A 20,118-nucleotide genomic window follows, 5' to 3' on the forward strand; every position below is an offset into this window, starting at 1 on the left:
ACACAAGGATGGATACGTATACTTGTTTTCCCTTTTGTTTCTCATATGATAATGGTTAAAACTTAAATAGCAGTCATAATTCAGGGAGTGAAAACTTTTATTTCGATATAAAGGAGACATTTGTTTGTACATTTTGTACACTTCGTCATATAGAGCTACGTAAGTTTTAATTAAAACTGTAGAAAACAATTCTTTAAACCTTTTAATCTGAACACAGTCTTTTCTATATTTCTTTTTATATCTAATTCATATTAAGAACGATATCATGAAAATGTTTATTTGCTAAATCAAACAGAAATAAACAATTATTTCATTTTCAGTGTATACACGAAATCAGCACCTTCCGATGCCAGTGACCCACAAGGATGGTCGACAACAGACTCGCTTTCCAGGCCCCCTCCTGATACAGACTCGCGTGGCACTCCTTCGTTCCCTGCAGACTCCCGTCATGGGACCCGGCCGACCGTAGAATCGCGCGACACTCATCTGCCGGCTGCAGACTCGCAACACATTCCATCGACCGCCGCAGGCACGTGTCATACGCCCTGGCCCGCCGTAGACTCGCGCTACACTACTTCGCCCGCCGGAGACACGCACCTCATGTCCCTGCCGCCTTCAGACTCGCACCTTACTCCTTCGACCGCCGCAGGCACGTGTCATCCGCCCCGGCCCACCTTAGACTCGTGCTTCACCACTTCGCCCGCCGAAGACACGCATGAAACGCCCCTGCCGGCTGTAGCCCCGCACCACACGCACTTGTCGACCACAGACCCGCACCAGAAACCCCCTCCGGCCGTAGACTCTCACCACACGCACCTGTCGGCCGCAGATCTGTGCCACACGCCCATGTCGACCAATGACTCTCATCAAACTCAGTTAATCAACCCACAATTGCCGACCAAACAGACAGCAAATGCAACTTCGAGCAAAAAGGCCAAACACAAAATTGGATTTGATCCAAAGTGGACAGATGGTAGACCATGGCTATACTGCGCAACGGAAGAGACAGATACTGGCGTTCTTGATGTAATGTTTTGCAGACTATGCCAAAAACACAAAGTGAAAGGGAGAAATGGCAATGGAACTTGGAACACCAATGGGTGCACAACACTTCGGCTCGACAAGATTGTTAGTCATCAGAACTCGGAGATGCATAGGTCTGCATTACGAGTTGAAACGGAGGTCCAGCTAAACATTAGTGACGCCTTCCAGCAGAAGAAGATGCCAATGGGCGAAAATGAGTTCAAAGCACTGACATGTGCAACAAAGATCTTGCATTTTCTTATAAGCCACAACCTTCCCTACACCACTTTGTTTAAAGACTTTGTCAATTTTGCTACAAATGAACTACAATGCCCAGACCTGCAACACCTAAAACAAGGAAAAAACGCGACATACACAAGTCCCACAATAGCAGATGAATTCATGGACTCCATGGCTACCGACATCGAGGAGACAGTGAAGCAACGAGTAAAAGACAGTCCCGGATATGCCATAATGAGTGATGAGACAACCGATGTATCAAATAATAAACATCTTGCCTTCTGTGTAAAGTACATCAACACTGAAAATGGAGACGCCTGTATAGATTACTTAAAAGATGTGAAAATTACCGACGGAAAGGCTGAAACCATCTTTAAAGAGACTGAGAAAGTGGTAGAAGAGCTTGGACTAAGCAATTTTGTCGGATATGCCTCAGACGGATGCCAGACCATGATCGGCAAGAAGACAGGGGTTGCAACAAGGTTGAAAGCAGTTAAACCCGGCCTCGTAACTGTCCATTGCCATAACCATCGATTGGCACTGGCCGCCAAGGACAGCTTTGAATCGATCCCGCTCATGAGAGATACAGACGATCTCCTGAACCATGTCTTCAAGTATTACCACTACTCTGCAAATAAAACTGCCTCCCTACAGAAGATACAGACTATGTTAGAGGAGAAAGGGAAAACCATAAAACAGGCAGGCCATACTCGCTGGCTTTCCCACAAAGCAGCCGTCACCTCTCTACGAGACTGCTACAAGGCTGTTCTCATCGACCTCGAAAATGCGGAGGCATCCGGTGCCGATAAAGTCAGAATGGGGAGTGGTCCAAGTGCAAGTGGGCTGCTTAAGAAGCTTAAAAATCCGGCCACTGCAAAGATTGTTCACTTTCTGTGTGATGCTTTAAGACCACTTGCAGCACTGACACTGGTCTTTGAAAGGAATGACATTAACCTTTCTGTTATTAAACCAAGGAAAGACTCCACTATATCTGGGCTTAAAAATTTGAAAGAGACATATGGAAGCAGTGAGCGAAAATGTGATAAGCTCTTGGCAGACCTTGGATTAGAGGCAACAGAGCAGCAGCTGAAGTCTGTTCATAATGCAAGAACCATGTTTCTGGACAAACTGGTCGACAACATCAATGTTCGACTGGCCTCATCAGATGTCATTGATCAGCTAGCTGTTTTTAACATGGATGAAACTGAAACATTCTACGGCAATGATGAGATAGCCTGCCTTGCCGACAACTTTGGGCTGGACGCTGATGAGGTCACAGAAGAGTGGGATGACTTCAAAAATGCCATCTCATCAACATCGCCTGAAGTCATCAGAGGGCCACATAGACTCATCAAGGCCATGATGAAAATAAGACCACACAAGTTCCCAAACATAGAAAGACTGTGTGCAACAGCAGTAGTTGTGCCAGTAAGCACTGCAGAAGTAGAACGTGTGTTTTCAGAATTGGCAAGAACCAAGACAGACCTAAGGAATCGGTTGCAGGTTGACACAGTACACCAACTCCTGATGATAAATAGGAACGATAAATACTTGGCATTTGACAAATGTGTACGAAGATGGTACAAAATGAAAAACAGACGAATTTAGATTTAACCCCAAGACATGGAATTTCTTGAATAGCCTCGTTGATAAGTTTAGATTATTGTGAATTGGCTAAAATCATGCACATGAATTTTAACACCCAATAAAATGCTACTTGAGAGCTACTGGAGTCCAAATCTTATTTCATTTCTATTAAATTATGAGTTGAAGTTGTTGGAGTCAAGCTTGACAAAACTTTCAAAATTGACAAAATGAATTAGTTAGTTATGTTAAGGATATCCATGCTTAAACCATACTTAAGAAACAACACTTTAAGAGATTCGAGTATCAAATGTTCAGTTGACTGATTTTGTTTATTTTTTTATCTGCCTAGCCATATATATATGGCATATGCAATACTGCATTCATGCTAGTGCCATTTTAAGTCCCTGAATGCTGAAATCAGTTTTAAATGATGCCATGTTTTACTCAAGTTTGGTCTTTTTTATTTATGAAATAAGTTATCATTTATCTTTGCATTTCCTCTGTATTTGCACTGTGCTATTGTCCTGAAAAGATATAAAAACAAATGGTTGAAGAGCTTAATCATTTTTTTTTTAAACTTATATGAACTGAAATGCTAGTTATTAGATTATGACTTTGACAATTTTTAGTTTTTATCAAAAAGAGATGTTTTGCTCTGTTGTTTTAATGTATATAATTGAGTGGTGGTTTAATTAAATATTTATCTTTAAAATATTGCAATATGCATGCCATAACTTATCAAATGTAGGCACACAGTTGTATTCTTGTTATTTGTATGAACTTGTCCCCCCTTGGTAATTGTTGTCTGGTTGCCTCATTGTAACAGTCTTGTTTGATCTCATTGATTTTTTTTTATTTTACTATTTATTATCATTTATGATAATTTTGTGTGTATTTCCTGTGACTACTGATTGTCTTCGTGCTATTACTACAGTCTTTTGGATAATATAAAAAATACAATAAAAACTGTTAACTTGCATCTCCTTGTTGTTGACTTACACATACTGCTAACTCTTTTAGGCATAAGGACACACTTAAAGTCACAGTTTGACAACAACCTAAGATGGACTTTAAGGTATATGGCTGTTTCACAATCAAATATTGCGCGCACTATTTTGCCCCTTTGAAGAAAGCACCCTGCCCCTTTTTGGGCCCACCCTGCCCTTTTCAATTTCTGGCTAAAACACTACATTTTGACATGGATGTCATGTGTCATGTGTAAACATTCTGAAATCTCAAACACCATCAACATAGCTCTCTGTACATATCTCCATTATACATGTAAGATGAAGACGACATTTCAGAGTGCTGGTTCATTCTTTCTACTTGTATTCAAGTATTCATACGTAGGCGAGGGGCCGTATTCATTCAGCATCTTAAGTCATTTCCTAACTTAAGTTGATTTCTTAAAATGTTCATAGGTAAAAGAAAAGAAATATTTAAGTGTTTTTAATATTCAAGTATTTTTTTTTCAATAAGGTGAATGAAAATAATGGATTTTGGAAATTCTTTATTTTTTATTTCATATACTATAATAAGATACTATAATAAGGAAAGCCACTTAAGTTAGGAAACGACTTTATAAGAAGTTTTATGAATGCCACCCCAGGGATATTAAAGTTATAGTCATATGGACTTTCAGGGTTGTCATCAAATAAGAACATGGATATTGTGTTGACATATTGACATTCGTGATGCAATTTTTTAGATGGCAGAGTATGGTTTCAACTGTATTCATAATTCAATGAAGAGACCTCTCAGTCATACTGTTGAACCAACACTTGTAAAATGATGTTTGATTGCAGTAAAATGAAATACAATATGTCTTTGAAGCATTATCTTTCAACATTGTAGTACTGTTGGTTAACCACAAATAAATTCTGCAGGCTATGAGTGTAATGTAAACATTAATGGCGGCAGTCATGGAAATTAGATTAACAAGCTGGAATTTGACAAATCTTGCTATGTAAGATTCCGATTTCGAGTCATCAGACATTTGTCCATCATAGCGCTTGCCGACCCACTTAATAGTGAGTTGCTACATGTTAGTGTTTAAGATACTTTTAATATGTTATGTACATATGTACATATAACACTGTTTTCTATTTATTATTTTCATGTTTTGTGTAATATTTTTTTAGAACAATACATTGAATTTTTTATGATTCAATAAAAGCTTGATGGCCAATCTCGTGTTAAGTTTAACAAGAGTTGAATTTGAAGATGCCAACTGCCCCTGATTAAGCTGTTTTAGCATGACTATTTCAAGAATAAGGAGGCTATACAACTCCCCCCATCGTTTGCATTGGCACCCAGTTAAAGGTTAAGGGCAAGTTTGCATTTTCACATATTGCATTTGGGACCCCTAGGGTCAAGGTCACTGTTATTTAAAATAGACAACAGGTTTTAGCGAATAACTTAACTTAGTTAAGGTTGGCACATTGCGACCAAACTTTGTATATTGGAAGAGTTTATGGAGTCCTTTCAAATGATTACATTTGGGGCCCCTAGGGCCAAGGCTAAGGTCGCAGTTACTAAATATGGATAACTGTTTGGTATTGAATAACTTAAGTTAGGGTTGATATATTGTGACAAAACTTGGTATGTAGAAAGAGTCTTTGGAGGACTTCCGTGGAATTGAAAATGTGGTCAAGGTCAGTGTTCCTAAAAATAGAATAACCAGGTGAAAATGAATCTCACAACGAAGGCTGAAGTTCTTCTGCCAATCATAGAAAACCTGGTTTCATCTCATTGCGGCGTTTCTTGTTTACTTTCTTTATTGCTTGCCAGGCACATAATTTTATTACATCATTATTGTTTTCATTTCTAAGACAAAGTGACGTATAGTCGAGCGCGCTGTTCTACGTCAGCTTTTGGTTGGTGTTTAGTTGGATATTTGTTAAATTAAAGTTATCTGAACAAATACTGTAAATATGCTCTACAATTCTGTGAAGATTGATTGAATTCTCATTATCCTGTAAAATGGCTCAGACTAAATTGTATTCAAGATTGAGAACAAAATCATCAAAATGTGACCATGACCTTTGAACTTTAAATGAATAGGGGTAATCTGTTGGTCATGACTAACATTGAGGTTTTTGGTCCCCAAACGTTCTGGATTGACCAGGAGCCGTTTTTCTTAAGCTCAAGGTCACCGCGACCCTGGCTTTTTCACTTCATAACCCCAAAGCGTCATCAGAAATTCATGTCCAACCAGCCTACCAAATTTGAGTTTTCTGGTCCAAGGAGTTCTGCAGTTATTCATCAGGACGGAAACATAACGATGCTATGTAGTACCGTTAGAACTATGACGATGTTTCACTTTATTAGAAAATAACTCCATTCGTTTTAAATTTCAACTTGACTGAACATTTTTCATTTTGGGGCCAGAAAAAAAATGTTCCTTTCGTATGGGATATCGTTATATCCGGAGTTTGTTATAACCGTTCATTTTTACATTTTCCGTGTGGGAAATAATTACAAAAAAGATCATCTCCAAAGTTCAGCAGAAATAAAACTCGCAAGAGTAAGGTGTTGGACTTTGGGGTTTATTTTATTTATATAAGTTTATTGAAAAAGGGAAATATCAGCTATTCTTCGAAAAGTTTGATATAATTATAAATATATAAGTTTATTAAATGTTCTTTCTTAAATACTTTGATCAACAAGTTGAAGGAACTATTCAGGACAAAACAAGACTATTATTAAAATCAGAGTAATTGGCCTTACTACACATGTGCATTTTGTCACAAGTTTCGTGTTTACAAAGTGCACTGGCTTGAATATCCTAAATGCAACGGCAATTAAGTTATGACAAAGTTTTTGCGTTATTTTTCAAACTATCAAGGAGCCATTTTTTGAGTTGTGGCCAAACATCAAGACAAAGGGCCGATTGTTCAGATCTTTGCTATAGTTAACAACGTTGTTAACGCCATCGTTGTTAACATTCAAATCAATATTGCTCTGTAAGTTGCACAGATAAATTTATGATCTGCAGTATTCCTAACAAGATTTGAAACACCTGATTCAGCTGTACTTGTCTTATTTAAATAAGTGATCATATCATCAAATAGTTCACCTTTAAAAGTTAACGACGATGTCGTTAATCCCATTGTTAACTTTAACAAAGTTCTGAACAATCGAGCCAATGACGTTGTTTTTTTTTCTTCTCATTGTCAAAAATAGACGAGCTTCATGAAAAGAGAGATATATTGCTGAATATTAATGGGACAAGTACGATTTCGGGCAAGTTTATTTTAAAAGCAGATTAAAAAACAACAACGCTATTTATATAACCTCAGTTATTAGTCAGTAAATTCAATAAAGGGATGCGTTTTGCAAGCCAATCCCTGGGGTCGGTATAGAACGATCCCTGCATTGGTACACCATAATGTCCGTATTATGACTTGGCCCCAAAACACAGTTTTGAAGCCAAAGGGGAAATTAATCCCCACCAGTTTATGATATATTCGCCAATGGAGAAATGGTGTACCAAAGATGGCGCGAGGCCTGCGAAGAATGACATTAAAAGTAATCACACAGCTCTGACTACTGGATAGGGTTTTATTTTTCCAGTCTTAAAGCTGCACTCTCAAAAAATGAACGTTTTGGCAACTTTTTTACTTTTTGTCTTGGAACGAGCCAATTCTTGCAAAAATCCATGAAAACCAGTTATATAAGACAACCGACAAAAACATAGATCGCATATTTTTATATTTCAGTTCAAAAATTGATGTTTTATGCATTTTTCTTAAACCGTTAGTAACGGTTTACGCCACAAAACATTAATTTTCGAACGGAAATATGAAAATTTGCGATCTGATCTTTTGTCAGCAATCTTATATCATTGGTTTTCAGATATCTACGCAAAAAATTGCTCTTTCCAAGATAACAAATAAAAAAAAAATGTAAAAATAGTAAATCTGTGAGAGTGCAGCTTTAACAGTAGTTATAATTTAGAAATGCTATATAACAGGTATCTTAAAGATAATTAAATTTTAAGAATGGTATATTTTAAATGGCCGGGACTCGAGCGCGGTCTGTTCATTGAGAAGAAAGTGTTATGCTGACAGGACGGTTTCGTCCAGTATATATATATACCGCCTTATTGGTCTCAGATCAGTCTGTATGTCGATGAACCTGCATTAACAGTAATGGGCATTCATAAGCTCTTTTGTGAAACAGACCTTTATTAAGTTGATAATCAAAGGCGAAGAAAACTATATACATGTACCGCGCCGTTTTACTCGCAGTGTTTCACTGTGCTTAATGACTTCAGCTGAAATAATTAAAAACGGGAAAATCCACGACCCAAAATCTGCCATCAATTACGTTTTGTCAAATATCTAATTGTAGACAATTAATGTGACTATATTGATCAGACTTGCTGTGTAGTCAATGAAAAAACTGAGATCGGTTGTCCCAAACTGAATGCAACCCGACGCAAAGTGAGCTGTGCGAACGCAGATAGTTACTATTCAATCATGTCAAGGGATTAGCGTGGTAATATCTCAGGTGTCTATAAATGCCAATTCCAATCAAAGTTACTTAATTTTTGGAAAGACGAGCAATCGAGTGCTCAAGACTATCTCTCATTATCACAGTCTCACGACCATTTGTATAAACAATGTCCGTGGTGTTAGCATTGATAAAACTATTGGTAGAGTCTAGCCAAAGGTTTTATGCGGTATAGGTTTTATAAAGAAGCTCTTCGAAAAGAAAAGCAGTTTTAGTTATGCCACGTCAAAATTGACGAACAAAATATAGATTGTTGTAGCAATATTAACGTGTTTTTTTCAATTAGACCGATCATTTATATCCAGAAAAAGCTACACAATGGTAAGCCTTTTAATGTGCCTTGAATTTTAATTAAATGATTATTCTCTAGCGATTACAGTTTAAGATTTTGGTCATTTGGAGTGGGTGGGGTGATGTACCGGTTGTTTTACTTTTAACAGCTTCTGTATGTACTGAAATCATATTCATGTTTGAAATAAAACAAAAAAAAACTATACTATAGGGATATAAGTGAATCGCCAATTTCTATACATTCTGATAACCGTTGGTGTCATATTTTCAAGAAAACTTGAATCCTGCAGTGGAGTTAAGCCATAGAGAAAAAAAACTCTTTGAAAATCCACATATGCCTAGAAATCAAGTCTAAGCCCTCTACCATATACTTGATTTCTGGTTATTTAATTAGGATCATGAATATTACAAAATATGTATGCTATCATTATAAATAAAAGAAGTTATCATTGCTGTCTATTAAATAAATGTATGCTTAATGACAGATTATTTGGGTCACGGACACTACGGACCATGGACATTACGGACCAGACATTACGGACCAGATTTAGGGACATTACGGACCAGATTTAGGGACATTACGGACCATCTTCAAAAACTTACGGACCATGATTTATAATGTTTTTAAACATTTTTTTTTAATTTATTCACTCATTTGTCTTAAATTTGTTAATAAATACTTTAATATAATTGCTCAGTATGACAATTATCTTTAATGTAACTGAAAAATCCCATGAAATTCCAATGTTAAACATCAATGCATTTTTAATAATGTGAATAATAACGAACGAAATATGTGTTTATCTTATAATTGTAAATGTGAATATTAATGTTTTCATATGTGATCGATTGCTTTCTGAAATAAACTTTCGATCGTCACATTTGTTTGTTTTCCGTTTCATCTGTTTTAATTGAAAGGTTCAGTGAAAGTGCGCATTCACAATGGGTTTTCACACATTTATGATTGCCAATTAAAGGTTGTCAGTATAATGTTTGTTTCTTTTGTAATATACCGCCGATAATTACGGGTACAATTATAACTAATAAACACTATTTAAGGCAACAGAAATTGCCAGTTTTAAACATCAGTTTGCAAGAATTGCAACAAACACTGATATGTTCTTATATATTACTGTTTTGGAAAATATTTCTGCTCGATTTATTTTGGGAAATAAACTGTTTTGGAAAATATTTCTTCTGTTGCTTTTAACTGATTTTACTGCCAATCTTTCAAATTTGGTCATTATTTTTCAAATAATTGTTATAAATACATAGGTCTTTAACACCTTTTGGAATTTCACAAGATTTTATATTGAACCATTGATCTATTCGAACTTCATGGGATTTTTCACAGTTATATGGAAGATATAACGTCACACTGAGCACTCATATTCAAGTATTTATTAACAAATTAAAAACTAATGAGTGAATAATTTAAAAAAAAATATATGTTTAAATCATGGTCCGTAAGATTCCGAACATGGTCCGTAATGTCCCTAAATCTGGTCTGTAGTGTCCCTAAATCTGGTCCGTAATGTCTGGTCCGTAATGTCCATGGTCCGTAGTGTCCGTGACCCGTAACAGATGTACATGTATCAACATTTTATTATTAATGTTTTATCATGTCATTGCCAAACAAATATGTTTAACATTTTTTATTTAAATATAAATAAAAGGAATACCATTGATATTTTTCTAAAAAAACACGGAAGAAGCAAATATGCTAAGTTATATCAGGCCTGTTTTCATCAGTTTCTAAAGCTGATATTTGTAAAACAATGCAAAAATTCCCTATTCAAGGGTATAGGTATTTAATACAGCTTTAGAAACTGATGAAAACAGGCCTGATATAACTTAGCATATTTGCTTCTTTCGTTTTTTTTTAGAAAAATATCAATGGTATTCCTTTTATTTATATTTAAATACATCATTTTGCATTTTTACCGGGTAATATCCTAAAAATAGCAGAGGAAAAACCCTGTTGGTGTTTCAGATATACTGTGATAAGTGCTGCTGGGATGGAAGAGCAATCCTTGCTTTTTGCGTCTATGGAGAGTACCTGTCCTGGTATATCAACTATGCTAAAATATCCATTATTATCAATCCATGGTAAAATACAAACATCATTATTAATAATAACACATGTACATGTTACTTTAAATTGCAGGTGTCGGTGCTCAATTCCATAGACACAGCTCATGAAGACATGATTGTATGTATGCATTTACACAAAACATTTTAACAGTGTTCTTTCTTTATAAAGAAATAGGTTTTTTTATCAGTTACTGGAATTTTGTGAGAGGGGAAAGGTATATTAATGGAAAAAATGGCCAAGGAATTAATAATAATTTTGATTCTCGTTCATATACTTGAGGTACAATAAGAAGGTTATCTTTAAATGCCTTTGTTGTCAGATGATGATTCTGTTTTGTAAAATTACGTATGAAAGCTCTTAACTTCAGACTATTAACACATGTAAAAATGTTTTTTTACTTTGAATTTTGCATCAGAAACAGTAGACTATACTTTAAAATAAATATAAATGACTTTGGAAACAATCTCAAAAGGTGTCCTATTTCAGCATGATGCCCAGCTAGACTACTACGGTACAAAACTGGCCACCTGCTCCTCTGACAGGTCTATCAAGGTGTTTGACGTGAAAGGAGGACAGCAGAGGCTCATCATAGACCTTAGAGGGTAAATTGATAAATATGACTTACGATTTGTTGATTGCAATGATTTGATTGAGGTATAAGTAGTTGGATAATAAGAGATTTGCTTAATGATCTGTTGTAAATTTTTGATCAGTCAAAGGTAGATGACATCTTTGAATGATTCTTGAAGACCAAAAGTTTGCCTCCTGTGGCTGTGATAGAAATGTTCATCCTCTTACTGGAATAACTAACCATCATTGTTCTATTTTTCTCTACAGCCACGAAGGTAAGGTATGTTAGCTGGCCTGGACCCACTCTATTTACAGCTTTGTGGTTGTCTCATGTGACTAAGACTGAAAGGTCATCATCTTTTTGAACCAACTAATAATCTTTGTTCTTTTCTCTCCTACAGCCATGAAGGTCCTGTATGGCAGCTGGCCTGGGCCCACCCTATGTACGGCTCCCTGATTGCCTCCTGTGGCTATGACAGGAAGGTCATTCTCTGGAAGGAGACTAATGGAACATGGGGAAAACTGTATGAATACTCCAACCATGACTCATCAGGTTTGTGCTGTATTTTAGCTGTCTGCTTTTTCAAAGAAAATTTGTTGAGGCATTGTCATGTTGCAATCTTTACTAAGTCACCAGCATCATTGTTATTAGCATAGTCATTATAGTAATGCTTAAGCTGGTCATAGATCATGAAGTTCAAATTACTTGCATATAAATAGGAGACTGGGTACAAATATTCACAAAAATAAAATAAATGTTTAGCAAGTTCCATCAATCTGGCTGTAATCATACAAAAAATAGAGCTTTTCAATTTGGAAATCTGTTTCATAGATACTTCATATTTAGAAAAAATATCAACATACTTAAAAACAATGTTTAATTATTTTTTTTACCCTTGACTGATTTACAACTTTCACCTATTTTCCAGTGAACTCTGTCTGTTTTGCCCCCCATGAGCTGGGCCTGGTGTTGGCCTGTGGCAGTTCAGATGGCTCAATCTCCATCCTCTCAAGCACAGGTAAGTAACGCAGATTAAAAAATAAAATAATTTTATTTTTTATTTGATTAGCTTGTCTTTTGTTTTAAAAAAAAGCATGTCGAGGTCATTTGATAGCCTTAGGTGTCATAGTCTCTGTTGTGCATTTTTTTTAAGTCTGTCCTTTTCTTGTTCCAGATATTCAAATGAAACTTGATAAACATGAGGCCAGAGAAAATGTATGCATTAAAAGCAAGGCCCATTCCTCTGGCTTGACCAGTTATTTGGCCCCTTTTTAAATGAAAAAAGCAACACTCAGACAAGTGTTGGCATTTGCTTTTGTGAAGAAATTTGTGGAGCCATTTTAAAAGCAGTACAAAAGGTACAAATGTTTGTTTTTACAGGCCTGTTACTCAGAGGTTAAGAGCGGAAATCTAGGGACCCATGCTTCATTTTTGCATTTAACATACAAGTTTGTGTTAGTATTGGTTTTGGGGTGTAAGATTGAAATTACAATACCTAACAGTTAAATGTAACTCAATAATTTGCTGTTTCTTTATTGATTCAACTTGTATTGTATTCTTTTCTTTTCAGGTGATGGATGTTGGGATGCAAAGAAGATAAAAAATGCACACACAGTATGTTAAATAAATTAATTACTTCTTGGCCTCTGACTTAAATCATGTAATATAGCCTACTAAAGGCATTAATACCCCATTTCAGTCAGTAAATAATTCATGCTCAGGGCTATACCAGTAAAACATATAACCCACGGGGGGAAGGCTGTTTTCGCCAATATGGACCAAAAAAGGGTAAATTTGTTTTCTCCAGGGGGGTGGCATAATTTGAAAGTGCCTTCTCCCCCGGGTTATATGTTTAAATGGAATAGCCCTCAGAATATGTGTGAGGTTGTAAGTTTTGACTTGACTACTTTGAATGTAATAGCAGATATTTTGTGAAGAATTCGGAACTTACTCTGTATGTTATTTGTTTTGTTACTTTGACCTTTGCAAAGTTGATAGAATATTGTGGTTTAAAAATTTGTACCATTATTTCCAGATTGGGTGTAATGCAGTAAGTTGGGCGCCAGCTCTAGCCCCTAACGCCCTCCTAGACCAGTCAGGGCGGCCTACACTTGTGAAGAAACTCGTATCAGGAGGATGCGACAACCTAGTCAAGATATGGAGGTAGGGAGAGTTGCAGTTTATCAGAATTGTAGATGTTTGTGTATTTATACATGTAGCTTCACACACATATACACAAATGTTGCATTTTAATTAAGAAGTAATTTGCCGTTTTTCTTTGTAAGCTTTTACTAGTAGGCCCAGTGCCACTCATGTCAGATACTTTCATGTTGCTACCACACATGTTAGTCTAAACCTGTACAATATACACATTCTTTGATGATGAAGTGCACAAAAAGAACTCCACTCATACTCCATAAATTTGTGTTTTGAAACCTCTCTATTATTATATCTTGTTGCCAAACTTAGAAATTGAAAAAGTGATGTATTTGATTTAAAAACCTTGGCAAAATTCTTCTTAATCTTTTGGAAATCAGTTCTCTTTTTTATATACATAAGCATATTTTATATAATGATTAAATCAGCTTAATTTCCTGGAATTTTGAAGCATACATTTATGTAAGCATGGTATAAAATTTAAAAAAGGCTGCTCTATATACCGGTACATTATGTTATGCAGACAATAGTGTAACTGAACATTGATCTGATCATATGAGATAGGATAAAGAGTTCCAGAAGGTTAATTGATATGGATGCAAATTATATTTTGCCACTTTATAATTAGATAATATTGGGTAAAACCTTAATGGTCTATTAAGAAGGGTGGAGTGACTGAAGCAAGTTAGCCAGTATAGTCATTAAGATTATACATAGTTTGCTTTAACTGACTTACTAGTAAATTATCACATGTTTTACAACAGGCAGCTTATGACATCATTCTGTATTTAATTGTAAAGCTGCAAGTCTTAATGATAAAGGGTGGCAGTTATTGTCAATATGGGATCTCATTGGCTGGAAATGTAGATTACAGTCTTAGGGATGCTTATTTACATGTACTTTACTAATGTTTCTACAGGGAAGAGGAGGGTGAATGGCAGGAGGAGCAAAAGATGGAGGGTCATAGTGATTGGGTCAGGGATGTAGCATGGGCCCCCTCCATAGGCTTGCCCAAGAGCATCATAGCTAGCTGTTCACAGGTAGGTGTCCCTTGGTGTACTACATACACTGTGCAGTGATTGGGGTAGGGATGTAGCGTGGGTCCCCTCCATAGGCCTGCCCATGAGCATCATAGCTAGCTGTTCACAGGTAGGTGACCCTAGGTGTACTATACTCTACAGTGATTAGGTAAGGTATGTAGCATGGGTCGCCTCCATAGGCCTGGCCAAGAGCATCATAGCCAGCTGTTCATATGTAGATGACCCTTGGTGTAATAGATGTGGTGTGTAAATAATGTACAGTGTCTGACTGAGGAAGTTCATCCTTCTTTGTTATAAGAAACCAGTGTGAGTGGGGGATTGTATATGGATTATGCCTTTTAGTTTTGGTTCTCATTTATTCATTGCCATGATATTTTCTGTAACGTTTTCCATTTGCACCCATATTTCCTATCTTGCATTTACTTGCTTGACAAGGGTTATAATGAGTGTAAGATAGTAGTTTCTTCTATGGGTAAAAGTTATCTTTATAAATCGGTCAAAATAGAGAAAAGTATGTTTAAATCAGTAATTGCTTGAAGAATACAGTATGTATACCTTGGTATATATTTTTTTATCTTCTGAATATTTATGCTCACTTCATGCATGTAACATTTTTGCAGGACTGTCGCGTGATAATCTGGACAAATGACGGCATAAGTAACTCATGGAACTCGGCAGTACTCAACAAGTTCAAGGACGTGGTATGGCACCTCAGCTGGTCCATAACTGGGAACATCCTCGCGGTGTCAGGGGGAGATAACAAGGTACGACCCTTAAAATTAAAGGCCTAATTTAAGCCTTCTATAATTGACCCCCCCCCCCCAAATCAGGGTATAGCACACCACCTCTGTGTACTGATCTTAATCTACTTGCCTTGATCTCTCTTATCAGATCTTCAATCTGAGCATCCTGCTGTGCAGATTTGGAGGTTTTATTATAATATTGGATTCTAAATGGCCCTAAGCCAATAAATCAATATACAGGAAATTGGCCCCTATCGTGACACCAGTGTATTTAGCAAAAGATGCACAGTAGGGGAATATCATGCCAAACATTCCTTAAACTGGGCCTTTAAATGGTGCATATAGCATAGAGTGGTCATTAATTTCAGGTATAGCAAATTGTGCACTGGTGAAACGTATTTTGGGCTTGCTCAATATGTCAATTTACATAACCAGGCAAAGTCTGTGATCAAAAAGTGGAGTAAGGTTTTGAACTTGTTAATCTGAAATCAAATGTCAAGGTCATACTGAGGTAAAGACATATTATATAAGATATAGTATTATAACTGTTGAGAGATCAGTTACTCATCACTATCATACTTAAAGGAGGGTTGGAGGCCCACTATAAGTACTTTTTTATGTCACCTAAGAATGGCCCCTGGACTCCAGCCAGAACATGAAACTGAGACTGATGCATTTTGAAGTCAAGTTAAGCAGTATGTTGTTTTTTCTCATAGAGGAAATAGCCAGTATTCTTTTGCATTATATATTTGGATTTAGTCTAATAGCGCAAAGTTACAAATTGCGTACTCATTTTTTCTGCTTTAATATCAGATTTATTAATAAGTTATAAAACATGTGTCTCAAATTTATTCTCCTAATACTGATGTTTGCAAAAAGGTTGAAGAAAAACGTCTCAAATAGTAAAGTAACTGACCAGCTATACCTGTTCTGCATAAATTCACTTATTTTTTTCCAAATTTAAGGAAATGCCACCCTTAGTTACTATAATAAAATAAGGCCAGTGGGAGGGGACCCTTCCCTCGAGACATGCCTTATGAAATTTCTGGCAGAAACAGTGGAATTGTTTTGTTCATGTATGTAATGTTCCATTATTACACATTTTCTCCTAAAAGAAGCCATGAGGTTTAATTGAATTCCTCATATTGTATCTTAGAGAAGAAAGCCCAAGAGTACTTAAAAGCCAGCTTAAGATAGTAGACACTTCAGCGTACATAGAAAATAAAATACTGATGGTTTTTTTATCACGAAAATCAATCCGAAATTATTTCTCCTGGCCATTCTCTGTGACTACAATCCCTTAAGTATAGTAGATATTCAACCAGAGATCTTGCTTTTGTGTTAAAAAAGGCTAAGATTTATTTGGGTTCGATTGAGGAAGGAAAATGCAATGACAAAGGCATAACCAAGGAAGCAAAATGTAGGAAAAAAATGCAGAGATATCATTCTGGTTCCAATAATACTGACAGTTAACAATGCAATTTTGTAATGTGAAAACTACCATTGTGTTTAAGGCTAGCTGAAACTTATTTGTTCAGGGCTATTCCATTTAAACATATAGCCCCCCGGTGGGAAGGCACTTTTATATTATGCCACCCCCCTACAGAAGCAAATTTACCTTTGGGGGGTCCAAATTAACGAAAAAAGACACCCACCTATATTACCCACCTACTATTCAAATAATTGCCTTCCCCCCGGGGGTTATATTTTTTACTGGTTAGCCCTAAGGACCAGAGAATTGATATAGCAATAAATTAAGGGTAAACAATTCTGCTGTGCTTGAATTTTCAGAGGCTCAAGGTATTTCCCTGGGAGTTCGAGCCAGCAGGGTTCGACTGAATATCTTTTGCATTTGGCAGGAGAAGATAATATTCAGCTGTATTAATTATGATCATTGATCTATTTCAGACAAGCTTATGGAAGGAAACATTAGAGGGACAATGGGTGTGTATCAGCGACGTGAAAAAGGGCCAGGGGGCAGTAGGGGACGGGCAGCCAGCTAGGAACTTATGATTGGACAATGAATGGATATGAACTGTGTATATGTTTTCTTTGTACATGATTGTGGAGTGGACAAATACAGTGTACAGATCAACCAGATTGTTTCTCGGGACTCTGAACTGATACTTCAGTTATTGTGTCAAATGGATTATGACTCAGTAGGAATAAAGAAACGGATGCTGTTTGTGTCAGATTGAAAAAAAGGAATAAGTTTCTATAGATCTACCCAAAACTATAATTATGTATCATTTGGTCCACAAGAGGAGTTGGAACCTTTGTGTTTTATCATAACGTACACATGGTATGCTTGTTTTATATTCAATGTGCGTATTGTTCCGAACTTGGTTAATGTTAACATCATTGATAACATCATTTTCTTTAACTTTCAAATCTGTATTGCTCTGGAAAGTTAATGGATACAAGTGTGATCTGCAGTATTTCTAACTAGATTTGTGACAACTGTTTCAACTGTTCTTGTTTTATTCAAATATGAATATATAACCATATCATATAAAATTTTACTTTTTGAAGTTAACAAAGATGCTATAAATTACATTGTTAACTTTAACAAAGTTCTGAACAGTCTGCTCATTGATAATTTGTTTTCTGATAAATATTAAGTTGAGGTTCTTGGGGTCATGATCGGTATAAGCATTGTGTAAAAAATTAATTTTCGGCTTTTGTTTAAAAAATGTTCGAGATATATACACGATATTACCAGCATGTGTATCAGATACTGTCAATGCTAATGACTCTTGCTTTAAATATAGTCACGTTATATTTTATATGCTGCTTATTATTGACTGATAAAGCAAGTAATGTTGGCATCCATTTTAAAGCTGCACTCTCACAGATTAACCGTTTTTACAACTTTTTTATTTTTTGTCTTGGAAAGAGCAAAATTTTGCGTATATATCTGCAAACCAATGATATAAGATTGCTGACAAAAAATCAGATCGTAGATTTTCATATTTCCGTTCGAAAATTAATGTTTAATGGCTTAAACCGTTACTAACGTTTTAAGAAAAATGCACAAAACATCAATTTTTGAACTTAAGTTTAAAATCTGCGATCTAATTTTTTGTCAGCAGTCTTAAATAACTGGTTTCCATGGATTTTCGCAAAAATTGGCTTGTTCCAAGACAAAAAATAAAAAAGTTGTCAAACCGTTCAATCTGTGAGAGTGCAGCTTTAATGTTTATCATTGTACACAATAGAACTGGGCCCTGTTTAAATACGTATTAAAATATTGTAAGATCATTTATCATGTAGATTCTGCCCATAACATTACTGGTGTCCCCAAGCTCTTTTAAGCAGAGTAAGGTTTACAACTTAGATATGGTTGTCTGGTTAGCGCAGTGGTTAGCGCACTCGCTTCTCACCAAGGCCACCTGGGTTCGATTCCCAGCCTGGGCGCCTGTGAGTTTGGTTAGTGGTCACCAAGCCGGACAAGTGGGTTTTCTACGGGTACTCCGGTTACCCAAGAACACAACCACGCTCTCGCGCAACATCGTGCCAACGAGAGTGACTAAGTATAAGCTATCATAGCTTCCTTCACAATCGTTGTTAAATATATAATGGTTAAAGTAACTAAGATATCTTATTTAAACAGGTTCCTGATCCCTATCTGAGAATTTCATGGATTATAATGAAAGACCTCATTTCTTAATAAAACATTTGGTTATGATGGTGTATGTCAATTTAAGTATTGATATAATTGTTGCATTATGATGAGAAAATAAATGAAATTCAACACATGAGTCCAACTTATCTTATACTTAAGACATTGGAGTTGAGTCGAAGACAAATGGATTGGAAGTATGGCAAAACTTAACTTAGCATTTGGAATGCTATGGCTTCATTTACTTAACACTGTTTACTAAGGAAGGCCTGTCAAGCACTAATGCCTGACACTTGCACTTGTAAACACACATGTGCTCGTATAACATAAGCTATATAAAGTATAACCATACTTCTATTATAGTTGAGTCCAAATTTGGTTTATACTTATTTGTTTCAGCTTGGTTGTAAGGACAGTCAGCAGAAAAACAAATAGTGGTGTCCATTTTAGAGGTATAAAAAAGTTCCCATGATGGGGATCAAACCCACAACCTCTTGGGTGAGAGGCATACACCTATTCCATTAGACAATTCTCACCCTGGTGGGGATCAAACCCACAACCTCTTGGGTGAGATGCGTACACCTTTACCACTAGATTTTCTCACCCTGGTGAGGATCAAACCCACAACCTCTTGGGTGAGAGGCAGACACCTTTACCACTAGACAACTCTCACCCTGGTGGGGATCAAACCCACAACCTCTTGGGTGAGAGGCAGACACCTTTACCACTAGTTCACTCTCACCCTGGTGGGGATCAAACCCACAGCCTCTTGGGTGAGAGGCATACACCTATTCCACTAGACAACTCTCACCCTGGTGGGGATCAAACCAACAAACTCTTGGGTGAGAGGCATACACCTATTCCACTAGACAACTCTCACCCTGGTGGGGATCAAACCCACAACCTCTTGACTAAGAGGCATACAGTTTTACCACTAGATAACTTTAACTCTGGTGGGGAGCAAACCCACAACCTCTTGACTGAGAGGCATACAGTTTTACCACTAGATCACTTTAACTCTGGTGCGGAGCAAACCCACAACCTCTTGACTGAGAGGCATACAGTTTTACCACTAGATAACTCTGGTGAGGAGCAAACCCACAACCTCTTGACTGAGAGGCATACAGTTTTACCACTAGATAACTTTAACTCTGGTGCGGAGCAAACCCATAACCTCTTGACTGAGAGGCATACAGTTTTACCACTAGATAACTTTAACTCTGGTGGGGATC

General features: G+C 36.6%; 1 protein-coding gene across 1 annotated transcript; it reads left to right on the top strand.

The window, feature by feature from the left end:
- Positions 1–8,550: 8,550 nt before the first annotated feature.
- Positions 8,551–19,025, top strand: LOC128218490 (protein SEC13 homolog). Its single transcript, XM_052926167.1, has 10 exons — positions 8,551–8,688; positions 10,826–10,870; positions 11,240–11,355; positions 11,725–11,876; positions 12,253–12,342; positions 12,895–12,938; positions 13,360–13,487; positions 14,401–14,521; positions 15,142–15,285; positions 17,173–19,025. Exons 1-10 carry the CDS (start codon positions 8,686–8,688, stop codon positions 17,275–17,277), a joined length of 948 nt encoding a protein of 315 aa, XP_052782127.1. The 5' UTR covers positions 8,551–8,685; the 3' UTR covers positions 17,278–19,025.
- Positions 19,026–20,118: the final 1,093 nt, after the last annotated feature.

The sequence above is a fragment of the Mya arenaria genome, chromosome 14, assembly GCF_026914265.1.
Source record: "Mya arenaria isolate MELC-2E11 chromosome 14, ASM2691426v1".
In the NCBI taxonomy this organism is placed as follows: domain Eukaryota; kingdom Metazoa; phylum Mollusca; class Bivalvia; order Myida; family Myidae; genus Mya; species Mya arenaria.